This window comes from Coregonus lavaretus (assembly GCF_964263955.1).
Source record: "Coregonus lavaretus genome assembly, chromosome: 12".
NCBI lineage: Eukaryota > Metazoa > Chordata > Actinopteri > Salmoniformes > Salmonidae > Coregonus > Coregonus lavaretus.
Window position 1 is genome coordinate 59,803,900 of NC_139999.1, and position 26,107 is coordinate 59,830,006.

At 39.9% G+C, this 26,107-nt stretch overlaps 1 protein-coding gene across 4 annotated transcripts in view; it reads right to left on the reverse strand.

Moving 5' to 3' along the window:
• Positions 1 to 11,465: 11,465 nt before the first annotated feature.
• LOC311139077 (copine-3-like) overlaps positions 11,466 to 26,107 on the reverse strand; it is a 58,902-nt gene continuing 44,260 nt past the window's right edge. For all 4 annotated transcript variants that reach the window (XM_084173947.1, XM_084173949.1, XM_084173950.1 and 1 more), the window contains exons 15-16: positions 13,076 to 13,312; positions 11,466 to 12,808 (exon numbers count right to left, since the gene is read on the reverse strand). In XM_084173947.1, the coding sequence (XP_084030073.1) occupies positions 12,695 to 12,808; positions 13,076 to 13,312 (351 nt within the window). In that variant the 3' untranslated portion in view covers positions 11,466 to 12,694. The remainder of the gene's footprint in view (positions 12,809 to 13,075; positions 13,313 to 26,107) is intronic.

The window sequence follows — 26,107 nt, forward strand, 5'->3', positions numbered from 1 at the left end:
CTCGGTCCTCTTCTTTATCCTGTAGTCCACAATCATCTCCTTTGTCTTGATCACGTTGAGGGAGAGGTTGTTGTCCTGGCACCACACAGCCAGGTCTCTGACCTCCTCCCTATAGGCTGTCTCGTCATTGTCAATGATCAGGGCTACCACTGTTCTGTCATCTGCAAACTTAATGATGGTGTTGGAGTTGTGCCTGGCCATGCAATCATGAGTGAACAGGGAGTACAGGAGGGGACTGAGCACGCACCCCTGAGGGGCCCCCGTGTTGAGGATCATTTACATTTTTACATTTTTAGTCATTTAGCAGACGCTCTTATCCAGAGCGACTTACAGTTAGTGAGTGCATACATTTTTTATATTGGCCCCCGGTGGGAATCGAACCCACAACCCTGGCGTTGCAAGCACCATGCTCTACCAACTGAAGTCCAGGATCCAGTTGCAGAGGGAGGTGTTTAGTCCCAGGGTCCTTAGCTTAGTGAGGAGCTTTGAGGGCACTATGGTGTCGAACGCTGAGCTATAGTCAATGAATAGCATTCTCACATAATTTAGGTGTTCCTTTTGTCCAGGTGTGAAAGGGCAGTGTGGAGTGCAATAGAGATTTCATCATCTGTGGATATGTTGGGGCGGTATGCAAATTGGAGTGGGTCTAGGGTTTCTGGGATAATGATGTTGATGTGAGCCATGACCAGCCTTTCAAAGCACTTCATGGCTACAGACGTGAGTGCTACGGGTCATTTAGGCAGGTTACCTTAGTGTTCTTGGGCACAGGGACTATGGTGGTCTGCTTGAAACATGTTGGTATTACAGACTCAGACAGGGAGAGGTTGAAAATGTCAGTGAAGACACTTGCCAGTTGGTCAGCGCATGCTCGGAGTACACGTCCTGGTAATCCATCTGGCCCTGCGGCCATGTGAATGTTGACCTGTTTAAAGGTCTTACTCACATCGGCTACAGAGAGCGTGTTCACACAGTCGTCCGGAACAGCTTATGCTCTCATGCAGGTTTCAGTGTTACTTGCCTCGAAGCGAGCATAGAAGTAATTAAGCTCGTCTGGTAGGCTCGTGTCACTGGGTAGCTCGCGTCTGATCTTCCCTTTGTAGTCTGTAATAGTTTGCAAGCCCTGCCACATCCGACGAGCGTCGGAGCCGGTGTAGTACGATACGATCTTAGTCCTGTATTGACGCTTTGCCTGTTTGATGGTTCGTCGGAGGGAATAGAGGGATTTCTTGTAAGCTTCAGGGTTAGAGTCCCGCTCCTTGAAAGCGTCGGCTCTATCCTTTAGCTCAGTGCGGATGTTGCCTGTAATCCATGGCTTCTGGTTGGGGTATGTATCTACAGTCACTGTGGGGATGACGTCATCGATGCACTTATTGATGAAGCCAGTGACTGATGTGGTGTACTCCTCAATGCCATCGGAAGAAACCCGGAACATATTCCAGTCTGTGCTAGCAAAACAGTCCTGTAGCTTAGCATCTGCTTCATCTGACCACTTTTTTATTGACCGAGTCACTGGTGCTTCCTGCTTTAGTTTTTGCTTGTAAGCAGGAATCAGGTGGATAGAATTATGGTCAGATTTGCCAAATGGAGGGCGAGGGAGAGCTTTGTACGCGTCTCTGTGTGTGAAGTAAAGTAGGTCTAGAGTTTTTTTTCCCTCTGGTTGCACATTTAACATGCTGGTAGAAATGAGGTAAAACGGATTTAAGTTTCCCTGCATTAAAGTCCCCGGCCACTAGGAGCGCCGCCTCTGGATGAGCGTTTTCCTGTTTGCTTATGGCCGTATACAGTTTATTGAGTGTGGTCTTAGTGCCAGCATCGGTTTGTGGTGGTAAATAGAAAGCTACATAGAATATAAATGAAAACTCTCTTGGTAGATAGTGTGGTCTACAGCTTATCATGAGATACTCTACCTCAGGTGAGCAAAACCTTGAGTCTTCCTTAGATATCGTGCACCAGCTGTTGTTTACAAATATACATAGACCGCCACCCCTTGTCTTACCAGAGGCTGCTGTTCTATTCTGCCGATACAGTGTAGCAAGCTGTATGTTATTCATGTCTTCGTTTAGCCACGACTCGGTGAAACATAAGATATTACCGTTTTTAATGTCCCGTTGGTAGGATATTCGTGCCTGTAGTTCGTCCACTTTATTATCAAGTTGGCCAATAGTATCGATGGCAAAGGCAGATTAGCCACTCGTCGCCGGCTCCTTACCAAGCACCCTGATCTCCTACCGCGATATCTCCTTCTCTTTCTACTGCGAATGACAGGGATGAGAGCCCTGTCGGGTGTCTGGAGCAAATCCCTCTCATCCAACTCATTAAAGAAAAATTATTTGTCCAGTTCAAGGTGAGTAATCGCTGATGTCCAGAAGCTCTTTTCGGTCAAAAGATACGGTAGCAGCAACATTATGTACAAAATAAGTTACAAACAATGCGAAAAAACACACAAAAGAGCACAGTTGGTTAAGAGTCCATAAAACGGCAGCCACCCCTCCGGCGCCATCTTCATGGAGGTCCCACGGTTGACAGTGCATTTCAGAGCAAAAACCAAGCCATGAGGTCGAAGGAATGATTCGTAGAGCTCCAAGACAGGACTGTGTCGAGACAGCATTGAAGGTCCCCAATAACACAGTGGCCTCCATCATTCTTAAATGGAAGAAGTTTAGAACCACCAAAACTCTTCCTATAACTGGCTGCCCGGCCAAACTGAGAAGGGCCTTGGTCAGGGAGGTGACCAAGATCCCGATAGTCACTCTGACAGAGCTCCAGACGATGGCCAGACGGAAGCCACTCCTCAGTAAAAAACACATGACAGCCTGCTGGTCTGATGAAACCAAGATTGAACTCTTTGGCCTGAATGCCAAGCGTCACGTCTGGAGGAAACCGGCACCATCCCTACGGTGAAGCATGGTGGTGGCAGCATCATGCTGTGGGAATGTTTTTCAGTGGCAGGGACTGGGAGACTAGTCAGGATCGAGGGAAAGATGAACGGAGCAAAGTACAGAGAGATCCTTGATGAAAACCTACTCAAAAGCGCTCAAGGCACATGAGACTGGGGCGAAGGTTCACCTTCCAACAGGACAACGACCCTAAGCACACTGCCAAGACAACGCAGGAGTGGCTTCAGGACAAGTCTCTGAATATCCTTAAGTGGCCCAGCCAGAGCCCGGACTTGAACCCGATCGAACATCTCTGGAGAGACCTGAAAATAGCTGTGCAGTGAGGCACCCCATCCAACCTGACAGAGCTTGAGGATCTGCAGAGAAGAATGGGAGAAACTCCCCAAATACAGGTGTGCCAAGCTTGTAGCTTCATATCCAAGAAGACTCAAGGCTGTAATCACTGCCAAAGGCGCTTCAACAAAATACTGAGTAAAGGGTCTGAATACTTATATAAATGTAATTTCAGTTTTTTATTTTTAGTGCTGTAGGGGCAACAGTGCTTGAGGATTACAATTCCAACAAAACAAGCACTGGTGACAAAACATTTTAGAACGTTTGCAGCACGTTGGTTTTCACAGCATTTATCTGTTATTTCGAGATGTGCTAAAGCTGCAGCAAGAGGGGTGAAATGGTCTATAATGCTGGACATTTCAATATGTTTAATTTTGACATTTCTGAAGTGATATTTGGCTGTAAAGGCTAGCATGGGGGACAAGTAGCTTGCCACAATGTTATTTTTTGGAAAATTCGGCTAACCTTGTAACCTACCTAAGTATAACCAACTAGCTAGCTACTAGCTAGTTAATTTTCTCTCACGATTATAAAACCAACAAACATTTTACAAAAACAGCGTATTATTGACCTAAAAGGTTAGCTGTGTAGCCCAGTCGCTAGTTTGTCCATGGTCAGTGATACATAGAGCAACCATGTACAGTCTATCTATGGGAACAACTGCAATCATTTTACAAGCAACATTGCTAAAATGAATAAAATAAGATGAACCTGTAATGCTCATCTCCTGTAGCCTAATTGTCATCTTATTTTCATACTGTACCTAAATCAAAAGGGTTGGATTTTCACATGTCAGCACTTAAAAGGAATGTACAAAATCTGGCATATGGTTTGCCTCATATACATTGTCTACTGGTATCATTTTAAATTGAGAACATACAGTGGGGAAAAAAAGTATTTAGTCAGCCACCAATTGTGCAAGTTCTCCCACTTAAAAAGATGAGAGAGGCCTGTAATTTTCATCATAGGTACACGTCAACTATGACAGACAAATTGAGGGGAAAAAATCGCATTGTAGGATTTTTAATGAATTTATTTGCAAATTATGGTGGAAAATAAGTATTTGGTCACCTACAAACAAGCAAGATTTCTGGCTCTCACAGACCTGTAACTTCTTCTTTAAGAGGCTCCTCTGTCCTCCACTCGTTAACTGTATTAATGGCACCTGTTTGAACTTGTTATCAGTATAAAAGACACCTGTCCACAACCTCAAACAGTCACACTCCAAACTCCACTATGGCCAAGACCAAAGAGCTGTCAAAGGACACCAGAAACAAAATTGTATACCTGCACCAGGCTGGGAAGACTGAATCTGCAATAGGTAAGCAGCTTGGTTTGAAGAAATCAACTGTGGGAGCAATTATTAGGAAATGGAAGACATACAAGACCACTGATAATCTCCCTCGATCTGGGGCTCCACGCAAGATCTCACCCCGTGGGGTCAAAATGATCACAAGAACGGTGAGCAAAAATCCCAGAACCACACGCGGGGACCTAGTGAATGACCTGCAGAGAGCTGGGACCAAAGTAACAAAGCCTACCATCAGTAACACACTACGCCACCAGGGACTCAAATCCTGTAGTGCCAGACGTGTCCCCCTGCTTAAGCCAGTACATGTCCAGGCCCTTCTGAAGTTTGCTAGAGTGAATTTGGATGATCCAGAAGAGGATTGGGAGAATGTCATATGGTCAGATGAAACCAAAATATAACTTTTTGGTAAAAACTCAACTCGTCGTGTTTGGAGGACAAAGAATGCTGAGTTGCATCCAAAGAACACCATACCTACTGTGAAGCATGGGGGTGGAAACATCATGCTTTGGGGCTGTTTTTCTGCAAAGGGACCAGGACGACTGATCCGTTTAAAGGAAAGAATGAATGGGGCCATGTATCGTGAGATTTTGAGTGAAAACCTCCTTCCATCAGCAAGGGCATTGAAGATGAAACGTGGCTGGGTCTTTCAGCATGACAATGATCCCAAACACACCGCCCGGGCAACGAAGGAGTGGCTTCGTAAGAAGCATTTCAAGGTCCTGGAGTGGCCTAGCCAGTCTCCAGATCTCAACCCCATAGAACATCTTTGGAGGGAGTTGAAAGTCCGTGTTGCCCAGCAACAGCCCCAAAACATCACTGCTCTAGAGGAGATCTGCATGGAGGAATGGGCCAAAATACCAGCAACAGTGGGTGAAAACCTTGTGAAGACTTACAGAAAACGTTTGACCTGTGTCATTGCCAACAAAGGGTATATAACACATTATTGAGAAACTTTAGTTATTGACCAAATACTTATTTTCCACCATAATTTGCAAATAAATTCATAAAAAATCCTACAATATGATTTTCTGGAAAAAAAAATCTCATTTTGTCTGTCATAGTTGATGTGTACCTATTAGGGGTGTAACGATTCGTTTTAACAACGATTCGATTTGTATCACGATTCGTGGTTGTCGATACGATTCAAGGACGATATTGGTTCATTTAGAACGATACGATCCGAAACGATTCAGTGACTTGAAATCGATTCAGTAACCTTTTAGCCAAAAATTCAACCAGTGTGACTGAAATGAATACCTGGATACTGGACAGTGCAGGTGAAGTTTCCTAGATTCCTGTTTCTTGTAAGGACCGCAATGGTGGCTTGATAATTTCTCGCTCGTCGGCTTCTCCTCTGTCGTCCGCCATGCTATGTTTTGTTGTCTTTGCGCCTTTGCGTTGCTGCTGGCGCGGGGCGATGACGTCACGGATAGGCAGACTGAATCGAGTAATGTTTAAAGCCTTTATCATTAAAAGTGCTAAGAAAAAACATCCATATAAAGTCTGACGTGCTTAAATCCAATGGGTTATTTCCTAGTATCGATACAATCGATTTATTACATTTTAAAACAATGTTAGATTGATATATGTTGTCCAAAAGGCCAACTCGCCGAGCACAGATCGATGTAGTTGGATCATAGGAATATAAATCGATACATCGATGTAGTAGATGGATCGTTACACCCCTAGTACCTATGATGAAAATTACAGGCCTCTCTCATCTTTTTAAGTGGGAGAACTTGCACAATTGGTGGCTGACTAAATACTTTTTTTCCCCACTGTATGAGTGAGCTTAGCTATTCATATGAGTGAGTTTAGCTAGTCTCTGCTTCAGATGACAGATGCCCATAAGGCCAGTAATGCCGTCATACTGTATGGCTGCATTGGTGATGCATGCCATATGATAAGCTGCAAAATGGATTCACATAACTGATCTACTGAGAGAGTGACAGTCAAATAAAACAGGTTGGAGATCTTACAACGAGACAAAAAGGAAATGTCCATTTGAGAATACAACACAGAAACACAGAGACATTACAGACAGAACCCCTTCCCCTCTTTATTGCAGGGTTGTAATGTGATTAATCAACATTGACACTAGTTCATTTTGAATAATTGTTTGACAAATAAAACAAGTTTAAACACTTCATCACTTGTGTGATGTTTAACTGTATTTTGTATACAACATTTGCTAACATAGGTATGCCTACACATATAATCCATGGCATACAATTTATGATATATCCTGAGTCTCTTGTGGCATTCAATGGGACCTTTCTCTTCATCTGCAAACAGGCTTTCACAGCTTTCCATATCTGAGGATAGAAAACATAACAGAAACAGGCTTCATTATACTCAAATTAGACAGCACTGAATAGTATGTTGCTATTATCTCTCTCCTCAATGTTTTCCCGTCTAGGGACTGGAACTGGAGAATCTTTTCATAATGTCCTCCCACAAAATGACCTGCCCTATCCAGTGGCCTACATTCTCCCTTTACTGACAGCTGGAGCTGCAATTTCACCCTCTCTTCCATGGCTGTTATCTACAAATGCATTTTGGGACTGTGTTTTTAGTTTATAATGATTACATCAAGATAAGCAGCTAAAAGGAAGTTAGCTAGCTGATGACATTTAATTCACTTAGCTAAACAGTGTGTAAAGTTAGATAGCAGCTCAGTTGAGCTAGCCTACAAAGTGGTCTACTGTAGCCAGCTAGCTAGCTAATAATAGGTTTATTTTTACATTTATTTTTACATTTAAAATATTTACTTAGTTCTCCCACTGCCTCTGTTTTCTGCCACTTTAAATCTTAGCTTCTTAACAAGCTTATTCGTATGCTTTTTAAACGTTAAATCATTGTCAATCCAAATACCAAGGTATTTGTATGCAGGGTCTTGTTCGATTATAGAACCATCTGATGAGCGAAGATGTATCCATCTGAGACAATCTTATGGGAACTTGAAAACATAATGTATTTAGTTTTGCCTGTATTAAGCACAAGTTTTAAATCAGTAAGGACTTCCTGTACAGCTGCAAAATTGGACTGTAGCCTTGTCATATCCAGGTCAGCAGTCGTGGCAATTGCGTACATAATAGTATCATCTGCATATAGATGAAATGTACAAATTTTTACATATTGATCAACAACATTTATATAAATGGTGAAAAGAACAGGTCCTAGTATTGACCCCAGCAGAACACCTTTATGTACTTCAAGAAATTCGGACTTAACCTCATCAATCACGATGGCCTGAGTTCTGTCACTAAGATAATCATGAAACCATGAGCAGGCGTCAGAGCCCAGGCCAATCGAGGACAACTTGTCCAACAGTATCAAATGCTTTCGACAGGTCCAAAAACAAGGCAGCACAAAGCAGTGTTCTTCAATTCCGGTCCTGGAGGGCCGAAGCACCTCTGTTTTTCATCCTCTCCTTCTAATCAGGGGCTAATTCAGACCTGGGACACCAGGTGAGTGCAATTAACTACCAGGTAGAAATAAAAAACAGAAGTGTTTCGGCCCTCCAGGACTGGAATTGAAGAACCCTGGTCTAAAGCATTAACAATATCATTAACAACTAATGTGTTTGCTGTGAGTGCTGTGCCCTGGCCTAAACCCAGATGTATTTATATTCAAAATACCATGCTCAGATAAAAAAAGAGCTTATTGCTTATTTACCAAAGATTAGAGAATCTTAGCTAGACATGGAAGGAGATGGGATGATAATTATCAAGATCACTACTATCCCCGCACTTGGAGTGGCAGTACATATGCTGTTTTCCATGCTTTAGGAATATTTCCTGATAACAAGGTTAGATTTAAGATATGGATTAATGAGCCAGCAATGAGGCAGCACACTTGAGCATACCTGGCTCCAATTGGTCAGCCCCTGTGGATTTCTTGGGCAACTTTCTGTGAATTGCCAAAATGCTAAAACTTCACTACCATTTTCCGAGTCAATCTGCAAAATTCCTAATCAGCATTTAGCCCAGATAGTAGGGATAGACGCGCTTTCAAAAAATAAAACTATGATTAAATGCATCAATGATGGCATTTTTGTCCGTAATGGGGCCAGAGTCTGAATGAATTTGTTGGGGCAGAGAGGAGGAAGCACAATCCTTCAGAGATTTGACAGTTTTCCAGAATTTAGCCGGATTCCCCTTACAATCAGAAAGAATGCTTACATAATAATCAGCTTTTCTAATTAGTCTTATACATTGATTCCTCAGTTGCCTAAAAGATTGCCTGTGTTCCTGGCCTTAGCCCAGGCAGCATTTCTCTTACGAATGACTTCAGATAATTCAGGAGTGACCAGGCATTCAATCTACTTTAACTCTCAGAGTTTTGAAGGGGGCATGGTTATCTACAATGTGTTGAATACATTTACAAAAAAGCTTAAAGCTAAATCAGGTTCAGGGATAGCTGACATATAATCAAGGTTACTAAATAAAGATAATGTAAAAAGGCTTGTTCACTAAAGTTTTTAAAGTTCCTCTTAGTGATGACACATGGCTTAGATTTATGCATTCTCACATCTCTGACAGACACAACTGTTTTTTCCAGTGGGGAAATCCCACTAGCAACATATTTATCTGGAGTATTCATCAGAATACGTTCAATCAAGGTAGATTTCGATGGAATAAATATCTTTCAGCGTATCTGACACAGGCCTCCTCCAATCAATATAAAAATCACCCATAATTAATAGTTCAGATTTACCATACTTCGATAGTAATTCAGAGAAATTGTCAACTGGATTCCAAATCATATTTTTGGAATAAGTTGCTCATGTTTACGTTCATATGCTATTTCTAGACAAGCTGGTGTAGAGACATTGGTCTTTTCAACAACAAAACTGATAGTTACGACTATGGAGTTTTGAGTTCATAAATAGTAAGACCAGTCCTACCTACAGCATTGCAACTAGTGACAAAAAAATGAAAGCAAAGGAAACCAGGCAAATCATTTTGATATATGTATTTATTTTAATATCATAATGCAAAAAACATGTTGCAAAAAGCTATATTTCAGAAAGGCTGATAGGAAAGCATTCTAAATATAATTGGCTGAATGTTGGTATGGTTAGGCTTAGACAAAAGGTATGGTCTCTTGGCTACAATTACAATGACGTATATATTTTTGTAATATAATTTGAGTTGGCTCTTTAAATTTAGTTTAATAAAATCTCATTTGAATATTAAGATAACACTGTTGACACCAACAAACTATGTACCTTTCTAAATATTTCCCCCCCCTGTAAACTAAACAAAAAACAATTGAATGTATACATTTGTGGTCCCAACAAGTTTAGCATATTCATAGCAGCACTGATTTGGCATTACAAGTTAGAAAGTGTGTTTTTTCTAATCTAAATGGTACATATGCTGCCATCACCGTCTCGCTGTATAACAAACACAAAATCAATCCCATGGCCCTATGTGTAACCCAAACAATGTGGGGCAAGAACAAAAAATTAAATGTTCAAATGTGTAGATTACACCCAAATCCACTTCTTTGGCCTCAAAAGCACATTACTAAAGCAAACCAGATACATGGCATACAGAGAACACACTCATTTTCGTAAATGGTATATTTGATAAAATAAAAATAAAATAGAACATTTGTCTTAATTATAATTGCAGACCACATTTAGATAATACATATACCCCTTTGAAAACAGCCGTCATTAGGTCGTCTCACTGTCTGAGTATGTTGTTTTATAATTTCTAGAAATAAAAAAAAGTATTTTATAATCTTTTATCTTATATTGTCAATAATCAATTATCAATAATTATTGTCAATTATCTAAAAACTCACCAACTCAAGAGTTTTTCATTTTCACATAATATTGCAGCCAAGATCCTATTTTACAAAAGCTGTGGTGTTAGTGTTGTCCCGCCATCAGTTGTGACACAGCACACTCTTGAATACAGGGAGGGTGTAATTTTAACCAGATAAATATAATTCATAGATTGGACCTATCCCTTCAGACCACTGCAATTTAGCTGGTACACCATTGAAATTGAATTGACATTTTAACGTCCAACTACTACCACAAAGACGGCTGCCGTTCCTCCCACCGTTGAATGTCAACTTGAATGGCACTGTCTATTCCTGCGGTCCTCAACTCATACCCTACGAGGTCACGAGCCTGCTGGTTTTCTGTTCTACCTGATAATTTACTGCATACACCTGGTGTCCCAGGTCAGAGTTGAGTTTGAGGGGTCTATTCGATCATCTATATTTCAACTCTGGACCTCGAAGCCAGTTGCATTTTTTCATTGTTCTAATCAGGGATTGATTTAGACCTGGGACACCAGGTGTGTGCAATTAATAGAACAGAAAACCAGCAGGCTCCGGACCTCGTAGGGTATGAGTTGAATATCCCTGCTATAGAAGATTTACAATATTATTTAAAACAATGGATATTCACGTTCTATTCAACATTCTCTGATGGGTGGATCTGCAACCATCTTTATGGTACCATTTGAAAGTTGACATTTAAACATTTTAATATTGTACTGTATTTAAGAGTATCCTGTGTCTCAACCAATGGTGGGCATAACACAAACACCTCATTTGATGTGAAATAGGGTATAAACTACATCACAAGAAAAAAAAAATGTATTTACATTTTTGTTGTTAATTGACTACAACGGTATAAAAAAACAATAACGGAAAAATGACAACCCTGTTCGTATGCTTTCAAATTACATAAAAATCAACATTTTGTCTTAATCAATGACCAAGATATGGATGTCTCATGAAGTGTGTGGGGGGGGGGGGGGGGGGGGGGGTCAAAAAAATTGCAAAATGGGCCAACTTTGTGGACCTGTATCTCTTGAACGATTGGTCATTCAGGTCCAATATTCATATTCTGACAATTTCTACCATGGGAAAATATGTACGCAAAGTTTTGTTTTCATCAACATTGGCACTTTTTGATTTAATTCATGTGGGACGACCCTATAATGTAAATACATATAAAACATATACATACCATCATACATTACATATACCATTCTCAAATCTATCATTTTAGTTTCCATTGTTTTAGGGAGGAAATAGAATAGGAGAAAGCATCTAAAACATCTGGATCAATAGCAATTTCCTAATAATTACATGGTTTTCAATGGGGGTGGTAAACAATTCATGAGAAGTTCTACAGCACTACTCTAATTAAAGGCAAGTCTTATTTCTCTTTGGTACAAAACTTTAGCAATCCATAGCATACATTCTATTGCAGCAGATAAAAATTATTTAGCATAATTTTCTAACTAATCTCCAGCATGAGAAAACCATTCTAAAGTGGATACACCACAAACATCAAAATGTGAACATTACTAGAGCCACAATATCAGTTTTGTTTCACAGTTAGCAAAGTTAGTTAACTAGCTAGAGTTTTATAGATTGATTTAGAATTAGTTAGCTATATTGCTATCTATACTGTAGCGTCTCTGCCTCCAAAAACGACTGTCTCCAGTTATGTTTACATTTTGGCATTTGTGACGTATATACTTTCCAAGCATATTAAGTGCAAGGTGGTGTGTAATATCAGCTCTCATAATGTGACATACACTATCATTAAAAACTCCATTGCATAAAAGATTAATAAGCAGTGCAAAAGGCCATGCACAAGTATTCAAGTTTGAGTGGTGGAATACCGAGTGATGGAGTGATAATGGTTATCAGCTTCAGAAAACCAAGATGTAATAAACACAATTAGAAAATGAATGTGATTGCACTGATAATGTAGAATCACCCTGCCTAACCTCGATAACGGAGGAAAGCTTCATTGAATTGAAAATAAGGATTAAATACAGTGAAGTATCAGCTGCATTTCTTTAAATGCATTAAAGCTCTCCTTTTCCACTATTTTGTAACAACCACTTCTTGAACTCCTTGTCACTTCCAGAGGAATGAAAGAAGAATATCTGAAGCAGCAAAGAATGAGAAATATCTATGACTGTAGAAAGAAAAAATTAAATGGTCATAATTGTCATAAGTTGATCAAAAGGCACAAAGAGCGTTGACAGTGTGAAATAATTATAGGATTTTCACATCTGATAGTGGGCATACTCATAACCCTGTGTGGTGTGCTGGCTCCCTCATGTGGCTAGGATTACAAAGTGCTGTAGTTCTGCTTGCGCCACTAAGCTTTGAGGGCAGGAACGTTGACTGGATCCAGTTTCAGCATCTTGAAGTAGGACACAAGTTGATTGGGCACTTCAGCCAAGACACTTTGGGCGAGGGCTTCCTTAGGGGCCTGCAGAGGGCGGAAGGACAGTGAGAAGGGAAGAGCTCCAACAGCAGGGCAACAAAACACACAAACAAACTCAAGATAGAAAAGTGTGTAAAATCTGTAAATATCTCGCCAAAGTGTTACGGAATGGTGCTACACTACCCACTGATACAATTACAGACTAAACTGATGTACACTCGTGAATCTTCTCAATTTCTCGCCAAAATGGTGTGGTACTGGTACTGACAACACACTTCACAATGACACAATCGCAGATTAAAATAAACATACATTAGCAAACTGTCTGAGGGGCACAAACTGCACAATATCCCTGGCCACGGGCTCGCCACTCAGGGACTTGAGTACACCGTCGTCTCCATCTAGCAGCTCCATGGCCTTGAAGTCTGCTTCGCCCACCCCGATGATGATGATGGACATGGGCAGCCGTGAGGCCTTGACGATGGCGTCCCGGGTCTGGTCCAGGTCCGTGATCTCGCCATCGGTGATGATTAGCAGGACAAAATATTGCTGAGGAAAGATAAAAGAGGAGGACAGAACGGTTTGTTAAATTGAATTCAGTTTGAAATTAACAAATGCGCTAGACACGGCAAATCCTTCTGCTTTCCACCGTGTGTTCATTCTGACCAAGACACTTTCTTTTCAGAACTGTTGAGTAGCCTGTATGGTAAATGTCTGATTTGTATCATCATGTTTGTACACTATACAGTGCATTCGGAAAGTATTCAGACACCTTGACTGTTTCCACATTTTGTTACGTTACAGCCTTATTCTAAAATTGATTAAAATGTGTTTTGTTTTTTATCAATCTACACACAATACCCCATAATGACAAAGCAAAAACAGGTTTAGAAATTTTAGCAAATGTATTACAAATACAAATCTGAAATATCACATTTACTTACAGTACCAGTCAAAAGTTTGGACACACCTACTCATTCCAGGGCTTTTCTTTCTTTTTTACTATTTTCTACATTGTAGAATAATAGTGAAGACATCAAAACTATGAAATAACACATATGGAATCATGTAGTAACCAAAAAAGTTTAAAAAAAAAAGAAAATATGTTATATTTGAGATTCTTCAAAGTAGCCACCCTTTGCCTTGATGACAGCTTTGCACACTCTTGGCATTCTCTCAACCAGCTTCATGAGGTAGTCACCTGGAAGGCATTTCAATTAACAGGTGTGCCTTCTTAAAAGTTAATTTGTGGAATTTCTTTCCTTCTTAATGTGTTTGAGCCAATCAGTTGTGTTGTGAAAAGGTAGGGGTGGTATACAGAAGATGAATAAGGGAGCCTACTTTGAAGAATCAAAAATACATTTTCATTTGTTTAACACTTTTTTGGTTACTACATAATTCCATGTGTGTTATTTCATAGTTTTGATGTCTTCACTATTAATCTACAATGTAGAAAATAGTTAAAATAAAGAAAAACCCATGAATGAGTAGGTGTGTCCAAACTTTTGACTGGTACTGTATTTATTTCAGACACTTTACTTTGTTGAAGCACCTTCTTGGGTATGACGCTACAAGCTTGGCACACCTGTATATGGGGAGTTTCTCCCATTCTTCTCTGCAGAGCATCTCAAGCTCTGTCAGGTTGGATGGGGAGCATCGCTGCACAGCTACTTTCAGGTCTCTCCAGAAATGTTCGAGCGGGTTCAAGTCTGGGCTCTGGCTGGGCCACTCAAGGACATTCAGAGACTTGCCCCGAAGCCACTCCTGCGTTGTCTTGTCTGTGTGCTTAGGGTCGTTGTCCTGTTGGAAGGGGAACCTTCGCCCCAGTCTGAGGTCCTGAGCGCTTTGGAGCAGGTTTTCATCAAGGATCTCTGTACTTTGCTCCGTTAATCTTTCCCTCGATCCTGACTAGTCTCTCAGTCCCTGCCGCTGAAAACATCCCCACAGCATGATGCTGCCGCCACCACCATGCTTCACCGTAGGCATGGTGCCAGGTTTCCTCCAGTCATGACGCTTGGTATTCAGGCCAAAGAGTTCAATCTTGTTTTAATCAGATCAGAGAATCTTGTTTCTCATGGTCAGTCTTTAGGTGCCTTTTTCCACCCTGGAGCCTGATCTTCCTGCACCTTTGTCGCTGGGGGTACCTGTGTCTGCGGTCGATGTGCCTACTCCTCCTCCTTCCCCTTGAAGTCGACGTCGGCAACCTTCCGTCACTGCTCTGGATCAAGCGGGGGCCTGGACCATCCTGTGAAGCGTGGGAGTATTTCCTCGTCCTTCTCGCCAGCTGTCATTTTGGGCAGCTCCATGGTAAGAAATGTGACTGTTCGTGGTGCAAAAACAATGTCCTATCCCAGAGCTCGAGTAAATTACATTACTAAGCTGCTCCCAAATGTACTACGCCAATACATGGATATTGATTCTATCATAGTCCATGTGGGTTTTAATGACATTATGAAGGGCAGCTCTGAACAGTTGAAACTCGATTTAAAAAGAACTGATTGACTCTCTGCTAGACACTAATAAAAGACCCATCAAATCTGGCCCTGTGCCCTCTCTGAATCGTGGTATTGAACGCTTTAGCAGGATTCTTTCTCTTCACAACTGGCTATGTGATTATTGCAGCTCAATGGATGTAACTTCTGTTGACAATTTCAATACCTTTTGGAAACAAAACACGTTTTATAAGGAGGATGGGATCCAACAAAATCATTTGGGTTCCTGTATCCTTTCACAGCATTATAAGGCTGTGTTGAGACAATGACTTATCAATGACCCAAGCCCAGCGCAGTTAATCCCTACCATTGGGTCGCTGAGTCATCATAATGCTTTAGCAAATGTACATTATACCAGGGGCATTGGTAGACACAATGTAAGTAACCTAATTTATGTCCCTCTAACTGCCCTGAATGCCTCTACTGATCCTACAGTTATTGTATGCAGCAATCATGTACCTATGAACCAGATGTATGCTGTTAGCACTGAGGCTGTGTGCCCTAGTAGGTAGTCCACTGTGTGCAGCTTACCATGCACTAACATGAGCATATCTATGTAGAAAAGGCCCATGGAGTTGGTGGAATCGCCATTTAATTCATAGCCACTTGCGCAGCTGGGCCAGAGCACTTTAACTCTCAACTCATTAAAAGGAGGAAATCACGAATCAACGTAAGTCCACCGAAACTGTTATCTTTCATCTGAACTATCTGTTGTGATCGGGAGAGCGGGCCATCAGTTATTGTTTATAGTTATTACCGCAGAGCGCAGCTTGGAGCGCACGCTTCAACCCTATTGTGTTATGTCAATGGACAATGATCACGGCCCTCCAGATCATCACCGGCCAATTATGCCATTGATATCTGGTTAAAATGTAACTAAATGACATGTACATATGAAGACAATCCTGGAAGGATGAAATATGAAACGTAATTATTATTTGCTAAATTGCTAAATCCTGATATTAAACAGAGATTATAGATTGAATAATTGATAACAGATCGATTTATTTGCATTATCATTCTCATGATTATGATAAATGGTTATGATCCTAAATGACTCAATCATGCTTCATATTGAATTCCTATTGAACTGAATAACCTCATGTTAATAATGTGACATTTGTGATTATGAATTGATTGGATACATGTTATTCTGTTTCCTTTGTTATGCAGCACAGACAATCTACCCAGTAAACATACCACTTTGTGGTTAAAGGAATTCCTGCCTCAGTCTCCTCCATTCCTCTCAGTCAGCTGACCCGTGACCACCTGTTCACCTTCACCATTGTCAGTCATCCTACCTGTCCAGCTACCCACACAGTTTCCAATAATCTTTCAACGGTCCTTCGAGCCGAATGATGACTGAACCAAAGACAGGTGAAAAGGAAATGGTGGAGAAGGAAGAATTGTCTCCACTGGAAGGAAGGAGAGATGAAGGAAGGAGAGATGAAGAAATAGCAGCTGAGGCTAAAGATGGGGGAAAAGTCCTGGAACAAATAAAAGATCCAGGAGCTAAGCCTAAAACACCAAAGAAGGCTTCATCCTCAACTGCCAGCAGCACCAGGAGAACCAGGCAACAAACGAGCAGACAACCACACCTGGTTATCTTAAGGATTATGTGGTGGAGTTTCCCCCCACCAAAGGGCAAGCCCACTAGGGCTCAAAGCAGCAATGGATCAACTGTACGTTTCAGCCATCAACCATCCCGTCCGAGGCAAGGACCGGAAACTGCTTTGGAACGGGAGAGTGGTCTACCGGAAGAACCCATGGAAGAGGTAACTCCCATAGCACAGGTCGACCAGCTCCCCTTAAGTCATGGGAAATCGGCAAGGCACTCTAGACAGAGTGAGAGTTCGACTGTTGGATACCCCTTTGGAAGTGGCCATGGCAGCCACCATTCACTAGCACACAGCAATTCACAGACCGCTGTCCTACAAGAGAGGATGAAACTACTAGTGCTGGAGGAAATTGAGCTGACACTATTTTTTTTATTTTTATGGACACTACACATCCAAGTACAGTGAGGGAAAAAAGTATCTGATCCCCTGCTGATTTTGTACGTTTGGCCACTGACAAAGACATGATCAGTCTATAATTTTAATGGTAGGTTTATTTGAACATTGAGAGACAGAATAACAACAAAAGAATACAGAAAAACACATGGCAAAAATGTTATAAATTGATTTGCATTTTAATGAGGGAAATAAGTATTTGACCCCCTCTCAATCAGAAAGATTTCTGGCTCCCAGGAGTCTGTTATACAGGTAACTTGCTGAGATTAGGAGCACACTCTTAAAGGGAGTGCTCCTAATCTCAGCTTGTTAACTGTATAAAAGACACCTGTCCACAGAAGCAATCAATCAATCAGATTCCAAACTCTCCACCATGGCCAAGACCAAAGAGCTCTCCAAGGATGTCAGGGACAAGATTGTAGACCTACACAAGGCTGGAATGGGCTACAAGACCATCGCCAAGCAGCTTGGTGAGAAGGTGACAACAGTTGGTGCGATTATTCGCAAATGGAAGAAACAAAAGAACTGTCAATCTCCCTTGACCTGGGGCTCCATGCAAGATCTCACCTTGTGGAGTTGCAATGATCATGAGAACGGTGAGGAATCAGCCCAGAACTACATGGGAGGATCTTGTCAATGATCTCAAGGCAGCTGGGACCATAGTCACAGAAAACAATTGGTAACACACTACGCCGTGAAGGACTGAAATCCTGCAGCGCCCGCAAGGTCCCCCTGCTCAAGAAAGCACATATACAGGCCCGTCTGAAGTTTGCCAATGAACATCTGAATGATTCAGAGGAGAACTGGGTGAAAGTGTTGTGGTCAGATGAGACCAAAATCGAGCTCTTTGGCATCAACTCAACTCGCCGTGTTTGGAGGAGGAGGAATGCTGCCTATGACCCCAAGAACACCATCCCCACCGTCAAACATGGAGGTGGAAACATGATGCTTTGGGGGTGTTTTTCTGCTAAGAGGACAGGACAACTTCACCGCAACAAAAGGGACGATGGACGGGGCCATGTACCGTCAAATCTTGGGTGAGAACCTCCTTCCCTCAGCCAGGGCATTGAAAATGGGTCATGGATGGGTATTCCAGCATGACAATGACCCAAAACACACGGCCAAGGCAACAAAGGAGTGGCTCAAGAAGAAGCACATTAAGGTCCTGGAGTGGCCTAGCCAGTCTCCAGACCTTAAACCCATAGAAAATCTGTGGAGGGAGCTGAAGGTTTGAGTTGCCAAACGTCAGCCTCGAACCTTAATGACTTGGAGAAGATCTGCAAAGAGGAGTGGGACAAAATCCCTCCTGAGATGTGTGCAAACCTGGTGGCCAACTACAAGAAACATCTGACCTCTGTGATTGCCAACAAGGGTTTTGCCACCAAGTACTAAGTCATGTTTTGCAGAGGGGTCAAATACTTATTTCCCTCATTAAAATGCAAATCAATTTATAACATTTTTGACATGCGTTTTTCTGGATTTTTTTGTTGTTATTCTCTCTTTCACTGTTCAAATAAACCTACCATTAAAATGATCATGTCTTTTTTTTCCTTTTTTATAATTTTTTTTGAGGGTAGGGGATGGATCAGCTTAATATTGCAGATAGATTGTATCTTCTATCAATGTAATTGTCTGCATCACTTCCAATCCCCCATGTTTTTTATATATATACTCCCCTTCATTACTTTTCAACCCCACCATCCTTTCCCTACTTGGAGTAAATTAGTGAACAACAATGCCCAGGGCTCTACTTCCGGTCTATACTTACTATCTACACCTTATGGACACAGTTAATTTTACAATAATTCTATATATATATATATATATATATATATATATATATATATATATATATATATATATATATATATATATATACACATCTTTTTTTTTTTTTTTTGCTCCTGAACTTCTTCTACTCTCAACCTCTCCGATCATTTTCATGATGTCCATCCGGTTTGCTTCTATATGCCATATCTTTCTAACTGTGCTCTTTCCCAAAAGCTCCCAACATACAACCTATATACTCATTATGGACACAGTATTCTTACATTATTAGCTATCTTTGTTATTATTTGTTGTTATTTGTTATTAGTCCCATCCTTCAACTCTATTCAATACCTTCCATCTATCTCTTAACACCATCCATATAGGATTTCTATTTGCCATATATATTTCAACCGTACTGTGATGTTTTACAAAAGTTCTGAACCTTTCTATTCTCATTGCTTCTACAGATTGTGAATTAAAAATAAACATTTTTTGCTAAAAGTATTTTTATATATTATTGATCGATTGACTATGACTTTTCAGATCACCCAGTAATGCTATCTGCAAGGTTAGCTCCAGGTAAATATTGCAATCCTTTAGCCATTCCTGGACCTGTGTCCAAAAACAAGCTACAAATTGACAGAACCAAAACAAATGATCTAATGATTCTGTCTCTTCACAGCAAAATCTGCAGAGCTGGGAAGATTGTATCCCCCATATAAATAACATTCTATTAGTAGCAAGAATTTTAAATAATAATTTAAAATGAAAGATTCAAATTTTTGAATCCGGTGTCGTTTTGCGTGTCAGTTCATAAACACTATGCCATGGGATCGGTACGTAAAAAATCTCTTCCCAACTATTTTGCAATCTATATGGGACGGCTGTCAATCCTTTGGTCCTTAAGTGAAACTGACATACATTTTTATTTATCACAGTTTTCCTTAACCAATGATGTTCTTTAATGCAAGGCCGACAGACAAGTTCCTTACTTTCTCCCCCTTCCACTTTCCTCTTCCACTTTTGCGTTAAGGCTGCAATTATTTGGTTATAATTTTGGGTAGAGCAGACATTTCCATATGTGTTTGTTAGCTGCATGTGCGACATTACTCCACCAGTCCTACCAATGATATCATTTACGAAGATTATACCTTTTTTAAACATTCTGTCAAAAAATAAAGGTTTTTTGTCAATTAGTATATTTGAATTTAACCACAATATTTGTTGCATTATTTGTTCTGTCTTTTCTGGAGGATTAAATTGAAATTGCAACCAACTTTCTGTGGCTTGTTTTAGAAATAGTGATATTTGGGAGATGATTTCCTTTTCAAATAACTGCAAATGAGTTGTTGTAATCTGAATAAAGCATTTTAGTGATAGGTCTAATGCTTTAATATTTAATAATTTCTGTCCTCCGAATTCATATTCATTATATAAATATGCCCTTTTAATTTTGTCTGGCTTGCCGTTCCAAATAAAATATATTTTTTTCTCATATAATTTAAAAAACTGTTCGCTAGGCGTAGGCAAGACCATAAGCAAATAGGTAAACTGGGATAATACTAAAAGAGTTAATCAGGGTGATTTTTCCACAAATTGACAGGTATTTTCCTTTCCATGGTAGTAAGATCTTATCTATTTTTGCTAACTTTCTATTAAAATGTATTGAAGTGAGATCATTTATTTCCTTTGGGATATGTATTCAGAGTATATCCACATCACCATCAGACCATTTTATTGGTAAACTACATGGTAATGTAATTTTTTTTATTTTTTAGTGATCCAATACGTAATATAGTACATTTGTCATAATTTGGTTGTAATCCAGAGAGGTTAGAAAATTTATCTAGATCCTCTATGAGGCTGTGGAGGGATTCTAGTTGTGGATTTAAAAGAAAAAATTAATCATCAGCGTACAATAACACCTTTGTTTTTAAGCCCTGGATTTCTAATCCTCTGATATTATTATTGGATCTGAATTTAATAGCTAACATCTCGATGGCCACAATAAATAGATATGCCGATACTGGACAACCTTGTTTCAATCCTCTTGACAGTTTAAAACTTTCTGAGAAATAGCCATTATTTACTATTTTACACCTAGGGTTACTATACATGATTTTGACCCATTTTATAAAGAGATTCTCCAAAATTGAAATTATTATTATATATTTATATATAAACCCCAGTCGAACTTTATCAAATGCCTTTTCGAAGTCTGCTATGAATAGCAGGCCTGGTTTCCCATAAATTCCATAGTGTTCTATTGTTTCCAATACTTGCCTTATATTATCTCCAATGTATCTTCCATGTAAAAAACCTGTCTGATTAGAATGAATAATATCTGCCAATACCTTTATAATTCTATGCGCTATACATTTTGCTAGGATTTTTGCATCACAACACTGAAGTGTAAAGGGCCTCCAATTTTGTAAATGGACTGGATCTTTATATTTTCCACTTGTATCCTGTTTCAGTAATAATGAGATCAGACCTTCTTCTTGAGTGTCAGATAATCTACCATTTACATAGGAGTGGTTAAAACATGCTAATAACGGTCCTCTTAGTATATCAAAAAAGGTTTGGTATACCTCGACTGGTATGCCATCCAACCCTGGAGTTTTCCCGGACTTAAAGTCTTTAACTGCATCCAGAAGTTCCTCCTCTGTAATTTCACCTTCACATGAGTCTTTCTGTGTGGCTGTTAATTTGACATTATCAATAGAAAAAGAATCTCTACAATTAGCTTCAGTTAGAGGAGATGGAGGCGACTGAAAAGAAAACATATGCTTAAAGTACTTTGTTTCTTCCTTCAAAATATCATTTGGTGAATTATGGGTGACTCCGTCAATTGTAACCAGTTTAATTAAGTTATTTTTGGTAGCATTCCTATGTTGAAGATTAAAAAAGAATTTTGTGCATTTTCCCCCATATTCCATCCACTTTGCTTTATTTTTTAAATATATTACACTTGATCTTTCTTGAATAAGTTTCTCCATTTCTTTTTGTTTTTCCTCTAATTTATTCTGAGCCTCTATGTTACAGTTTTTATTGCCATCTATCTGTTCTGTTAGACTTTCTATTTCCTTTCTTAGTATAAACTCTTTTGACCTAAATTGCGTTTGTTTTCGAGATGAGTACTGAATTGCATGGCCTCTAAAGGCACATTTAAAGGTGTCCCATACAATAAGGGGATTCCCTGTACCTATGTTATGTTGGAAAAAGTCAGTTATAAATTCCTTTGTTCTAATTATAAATAAATTATTATCCAATAAGCTTTGATTAAATTTCCAATATCCTCGCCCACGTGGAAATTCAGTAAGAGTAATGTATATGCCTATTATATAATGTTCCGACCGCATTCTGTCCCCTATCAACACTTTTTTAAAACTTTTGGTGCCAACGAGAATGAGATAAGAAAGAAGTCAAGACGACTAGCTTGATTCAGTCTCCGCCATGTATATCTCACTAGATCAGTATATTTAAGCCTCCATATATCTACTAGTTCTAATGTATCCATGACATTCACAATTTCCTTAAGAGCATGTGGGTGATTGTTTGTGGTGTGATTTCCTTTACGGTCCATTGAGCTATTTAAAACAGTATTATAATCCCCCACCATAATAATATTGTCTTGAATTGCTTGCAGGGTTGATAATTTATTATATATATTGTCAAAGAATTGTGGATCATCATTATTTGGTCCGTAAAGGTTAATGAGCCATATCTGTTTATGGTCCAATAACATGTTTAAAATAATCCATCTACCTTGCGTATCTATTTGGACAATTTGCACATTTGGATCGAAATTACTATTAATTAATATCATCACCCCTAGACTGATCATGTCTTTGTCAGTGGCCAAACGTACAAAATCAGCAGGGGATCAAATACTTTTTTCCCCTCACTGTATATCTGTTCAAATTATGAAAGAAGAGCATTGTCATTTTGAATTCCGTAAAGTGCGTGTGGCAGAGGTGAAAAATGTATTGTTGCCTGTCAACAATGACAAGCCACCGGGGTCTGACAACTTGGATGGAAAATTACTGAGGATAATAGTGGACGATAACGCCACTCCTATTTGCCATATCTTCAATTTAAGCCTACTAGAAAGTGTGTGCCCTTGGGCCTGGAGGGAAGCTAAAGTCATTCCGCTACCCAAGAATAGTAAAGTTCCCTTTACTGGCTCAAATAGCCGACCAATCAGCTTGTTAACAACCCATTGTAAACTTCTGGAAAAATTGTGTTTGACCAGATACAATGCTATTTTACAGTAAAACTGACAACAGACTTTCAGCACGCTTATAAGGAAGGACACTCAAATAGCACAGCCCTTACAAAAATGACTGATTGGCTGAGAGAAATGGATGATAAAAAGATTGTGGGGGTTGTCTTGTTAGACTTCAGTGCAGCTTTTGACATTATCGATCATAGTCTGCTGCTGGAAAAACGTATTTGTTATGGCTTTACACCCCCTGCTATAATGTGGATAAAGAGTTACTTGTCTAACAGAACACAGAGGGTGTTATTTAATGTAAGCCTCTCAAACATAATCCAGGTAGAATCAGGAATTCCCCAGGGTAGCTGTTTAGGCCCCTTACTTTTTTCCATCTTTACTAACGACATGCCACTGGCTTTGAGTAAAACCAGTGTGTCTATGTATGCGGACGACTCAACACTATACACGTCAGATACTACAGCAACTGAAATAACTGCAACACTTAACAAAGAGCTGTAGTTAGTTTCAGAACGGGTAGCAAGGAATAGGTTAGTCCTAAATATTTCCAAAACTATAAAGCATTGTATTTGGGACAAATCATTCACTAAAACACTAAACCGCAACTACATCTCGTAATGAATAAATGTGGAAATAGAGCAAGTTGAGGTGACTAAACTGCTTGGAGTAACCCTGGATTGTAAACAGTCATGGTCAAAACATTTTGATACAACAGTAGCTAAGATGGGGAGAAGTCTGTACATAATAAAGTGCTCCTCTGCCTTCTTTACAACACTATCAACAATGCAGGTCCTACAGACCCTAGTTTTGTTGCACCTATACTACTGTTCAGTAGTGTGGTCAGGTGCCACAAAGAGGGACTTGGGAAAATTGCAGTTGGCTCAGAACAGGGCAGCACGGCTGACCCTTAAAAGTACACAGAGCTAACATCAATGACATGCATGTCTATCTCTCATGGCTCAAAGTGGAAGAGAGATTGACTTCATCACTACTTGTTTTTGTAAGAGGTGTTGACAAGCTGAATGTACCGAGCTGTCTGTTTAAAATACTGGCACACAGCTCGGACACCCATGCATACCCCACAAGACATGCCACCAGAGATCTCTTCACAGTCCCAAAGTCCAGAACAGATTATGGGAGGCGCACAGTACTACATAGAGCCATGACTACATGGAACTCTATTCCACATCAGGTAACTGATCTTTTTTTAAAGGTAAAAATACACCTTATGGAATAGTGGGGACTGTGAAGAGACACACACGCATACATTGTGATATTGTTGTATGGTGGTATTAAACATTTTGTATTGTAGATTTGTAGTGGTGTAATAATGTTATATGATGTACTGTTTTATCTTTTTTGTTTTATTTGTAATGTAAGTGCTTTAATATGTTTGGACCCCAGGAAGAGTAGCTGCTGCCTTGGCAAATACAAAGAAGAGCTCTCCAGTAGGTGTACCAAAACATTCAAAGGCTATTTTCTCAAACATTATGTTAGAAGTTTATCAACTTTCAAAGCAGAATTACTTTCCCATTGTTCCTCAACTGTAGTGTATGATATTCAATTTTCTAGCTCGGAGTCTCTACTTTTACACACTACATTAGGCCCAGCCTATTACTAACAGTACGTTTTGACTTGCAATAAAAATAACTTTCTGACAAATTGAGAAACTTCTATCTGAAAATGTAGCTAGACTCTTACACGTATAAATGGATGAATGCTTCATGGCAGACTCAAACCATTTAACTCCGTTTTGTTTGTAGCTACATCTTGTTTGGCCAGCGTTGCGTCAAGTCACTCCGGATCACACTGACCGTGGCATGTGCAGAAAGTAGCCCATCACTTTTTCCAACTGATCTGTCGATCGCGCCTGCTAAATTCAGGGCATCAATGTTGTTGAGAAAAGAAGCAAACTTTTGTAGTTCTCGATGGCTAACGTTCTATCTTTCAAAAACAGCGCGATAGAAAGGACTGTCAACACATACTGAACAGCTCACGTTATAGACAGAAGCACATTACATAGCAGACCAATCCAAACTCATCTCCATGCATGTCCAGCCCATCCATTATCTCAACCAATCATGGCTAGCAGGAAGGTTCCTGTCTTTTTCCGTGGCTAAGCCAACTAGGCTCGTAATTTAACCATTTTATTCGTATTTATGGATGGAATACACTTTTTATTAAGGCACATGAAAGTTCACATGTTCCAGAAGGCATTTCTGCCAAAAAATGAATTGATAAAAAACACATGTTTACGTTCAAATGGCTCTCCTGTGAAGTAGTGATGTGCGACATACGCCTAGTTTCCTGAAACGAGTCACATATTTTGATCACTACATCCGATGGATATGGATACTGCTTTAAAGCAAATTTCTGCAGCATTAGTAAATATGTGATCAATACATTTCATTCCTGTGCTGTTTGTAACTACCCTGGTAGGTTGACTGATAACCTGAACCAGGTTGCAGGCACTGGTTACAGTTTTAAGCTTTTTCTTGAGTGGGCAGCTTGATGAAAGCCAGTCAATATTGAAATCGCGCAGAAAATATACCTCTGTTGATATCACATACAGTGGGGAGAACAAGTATTTGATACACTGCCGATTTTGCAGGTTTTCCTACTTACAAAGCATGTAGAGGTCTGTAATTTTTATCATAGGTACACTTCAACTGTGAGAGACGGCATCTAAAAATCCAGAAAATCACATTGTATGATTTTTAAGTAATTAATTTGCATTTTATTGCATGACATAAGTATTTGATACATCAGAAAAGCAGAACTTAATATTTGGTACAGAAACCTTTGTTTGCAATTACAGAGATCATACGTTTCC